The 2,749-nt window shown below is 67.6% G+C and overlaps 1 protein-coding gene across 2 annotated transcripts in view; it reads left to right on the top strand.

Annotated features, from left to right (window-relative positions):
* Positions 1–551: 551 nt before the first annotated feature.
* Positions 552–2,749, top strand: part of LOC102437079 (fibrosin-1-like protein) — a 16,291-nt gene continuing 14,093 nt past the window's right edge. Inside the window, exon 1 of one of the 2 annotated variants that reach the window (XM_023748952.1) lies at positions 552–1,954. In XM_023748952.1, the coding sequence (XP_023604720.1) occupies positions 1,589–1,954 (366 nt within the window). In that variant the 5' untranslated portion in view covers positions 552–1,588. The remainder of the gene's footprint in view (positions 1,955–2,749) is intronic. The other variant, XM_023748951.1, reaches the window with a different exon arrangement.

The following is a 2,749-nucleotide window of genomic DNA, read 5'->3' as shown; positions in this document are numbered from 1 at the left end:
TGGGCAGGGCAGGCTATAGTCCCTCCTTCCCTCTGGGTGACAGCCGCGCAGCAGCGGCAGCTGAGCAGGTCCCGGGCGGAGGGGAGCAGGGGCACGCTGCCTGTGCCCAGTGAGGGCGGAGGGGAGGGGCTGGGAGAGCAGAAACTGACAGGTTGGGAACATTTCATCCCTGTCGAGTGTGGGTCGGGGGTGGCCCAGGTGGTCAGCGCAGGGTCACAGTGACCATCTCCTGGATGGGCAGCAGGAGACTGGCCCAGGTGTAGTGAGGCAGGATCCAGAAGCTTCCGGGGCAGGGAGGCCTTCTCGGGGGCGGTGTAACACGGGGACAGCCGTGCGCCAGTGGGTGAAGGAGGTGCCTCCCAGGCAGGGGCCTTGCCTGGGGTCAGTAGATGCGCCTCAAGGAGGTGTGGGGTGAACTGTCCCGCACGCAGCACAGCTGGAGGCCACTGCACAGGGTCCCCATGCCAGGGCCGGGGGTCAGCGCCATGTCGGGTGTGGGAGGTGCGCGTCCTGGATGCAGGGGGTCGGGGAGTTGGGCCAGGCAGAGAGAACCCCCCTCCTGGCTCCCAGTGGGTGTGGTGGGAGGGACCCTGACAAAGGTTGTGAGTAAAAGCGGAGGGTGCCCTTGTGGCGGCTGAGGGGCCTTGGCAGTCTCTGAGGTCCCCCGATTTTAGCACCCCAAGTCCCACGTCCTGGGAACCCGCTCAGTCCCAGACAAACGGGAGAGGACCACATGGAGGGAACCCTGCGGGGTCCTCTGTGCCCCAGGGGGCAGGTCTCGAAGGTGGGGCAGGGCGTGGGGGCTGCAGTGGGAGGTGTGAGCCATAGGGATGCCAGGGGGGGAGACACAGCCGCGCGAGGCCCTGGGCAGACGTGCGAAGGGCGTCCAGCCTGCAGGTGGGGCAGGCGGGATTGGCCGGAGCTCCTGCACCGAGTGGGTGAGGGCCTCTAGGTCTCCAGTCCAGGAGCTCTGGGGGTCGGGCGGCCTCCATGACCCACAGCCTCCTGGCCCCTAAAAGGAGGGGGCTCCAGGCCTGGCTGTGTCCAGGGGTGACATGTTCACCCCACAGGGCCTCCTTCCACAAGGGCAGGGTGTGAAGAGGCAGTCCGATTCCAGGCGTGGTGGGGTGCCCACGTGGCCAGAGGGGTGGGGCCACGCCTCTGCCTGCAGGGCCGGGGGCCTGGGCCCCAGGGAGGGGACACGGAGGTGGTGTTTGCCACTGTTCACGGCTTAGCCTCACAGGTGGTTTGTGGGTGCAGTTGGGAATGTGGGTGCTGTACGGTAACGATGCTTAAGGGGACCAAGTGTTGGTAACGATGCTTAAGGGGACCACGCCGTAAGGTGGCTACAGAGAATCGGTGGTTTCAGGCAGCAGAGCCACCTGGTGTCCAGGGGTGTTCCGGGTGCAGGGCCTTCAGGGCGGGGCCGTTGCCTCAGCCACTGGGGGTGGCGCACCGCTGTGCCGGCCCACCGTGTAGGGTCGCTCTGCGTCCGGGCAGGGTCTGTGTGGTGGCATCTGCCCATCGGTCAGGTGTGCCCACAGGTGTGCATGACCCAGGTGGGCTGCAGCGGTAGATCTCTGGGTAGATGGTGCCTGGGCTCTGGGGCCCCACCTGGGCATCCCTTCAGGGTCTCCTCATGGCCGCCTCTGTCCCCTTCGGTGATGGTGGCAACAGGTCCTGGAACTGGCTGGGGGTCGTGGGGTACAGTGTCCAGTGTCACTGCCAGTTAACCTGCTCGTCCCGCCTCCCACAGAAGGACATGGCCCTGAAGCCACAGGAGCGGAAGGAGAAATGGGAGCGTCGCCTCGTCAAAAAGCCCCGGGAGTCAGAAAACGGCCCGCCGGCAGAGCCCAGTGAGAACGGCCGGCCCCCGGAGGTGGGCAGCCCCGAGCAGGACCTGGAGCCCACCTGCGACCGGGGGAAGAAAGTCCCACTGCAGCCCGCCAAGCAGGTGAGCGTGGCCCACCCCACTCAGAACCATGGGCACCCATGGGCCACACCAGCACCTGGACACTGCCTGTCGGCATCTGGGCCTGCCGGGCACGCACTCTGTCATTGTCGGGCATGGGGTGTGGGGCACAGGTGGACTGGGGCCGGGCAGTGCCCTCTGTGAGGCTGGATCCTGGGCTGAAGCAGGTGTGGGGGGCCTGCGGGTGCACCTGATAGGCTGGCCCCGTTTCCCCATTGCGTCCGTCAGGCTCCGCCAACCACGGGGTGTCCACTGTCTGTACCGCGTGGGGGCCGGGCTCATTGTGGGGTGCTCTCCATTGCTAAACCTGCGTGAAGCGCAGGTCTGGGGCACTCGTGGCCGGTGGTCCTTGGTGGGGGGCTTTCTCCCAGCGAGCGAGCGAGCAGAGTGCAGGCTGTGCAGGTGCCTGGCAGGCTGCCCCTCTTCCGACTCGCTGTTCACTCCTTCTTCCAGGGAGGGTCTTCTTGGCGTGTCACGCTCTCACTCACCTGGGGCTGGGCTGCTGGTGCGGGGCAGCATGTCTGGGCCGGGCTGGACGGGGGGTCTGCAGGCACACTGGCCCAGGTGGACACGTGCTCTTTCTTCCATGCAGGTGTGCTCCCCAGAAGGGGGGCCGCTCCCAGCCAACCCCTGGGACCAGACCAGCCCGGCCCAGCGCCCGCAGCAGCAGCCGCCCAGCCAGCCCCAGGGTCACCCCAGCCCCGTGTCAGCGCTGCCAGCCCAGCGGGCTCTCCCGGACCCCGGGCAGCCCTGCCAGCTCCAGCAGCCACCCCCGGG

The sequence above is a fragment of the Myotis lucifugus genome, unplaced genomic scaffold (assembly GCF_000147115.1).
Source record: "Myotis lucifugus unplaced genomic scaffold, Myoluc2.0 scaffold_2144, whole genome shotgun sequence".
In the NCBI taxonomy this organism is placed as follows: domain Eukaryota; kingdom Metazoa; phylum Chordata; class Mammalia; order Chiroptera; family Vespertilionidae; genus Myotis; species Myotis lucifugus.
The sequence above is the reverse complement of the archived record's forward strand: the minus strand, read 5'-3'. Positions and strand labels throughout refer to the sequence as shown.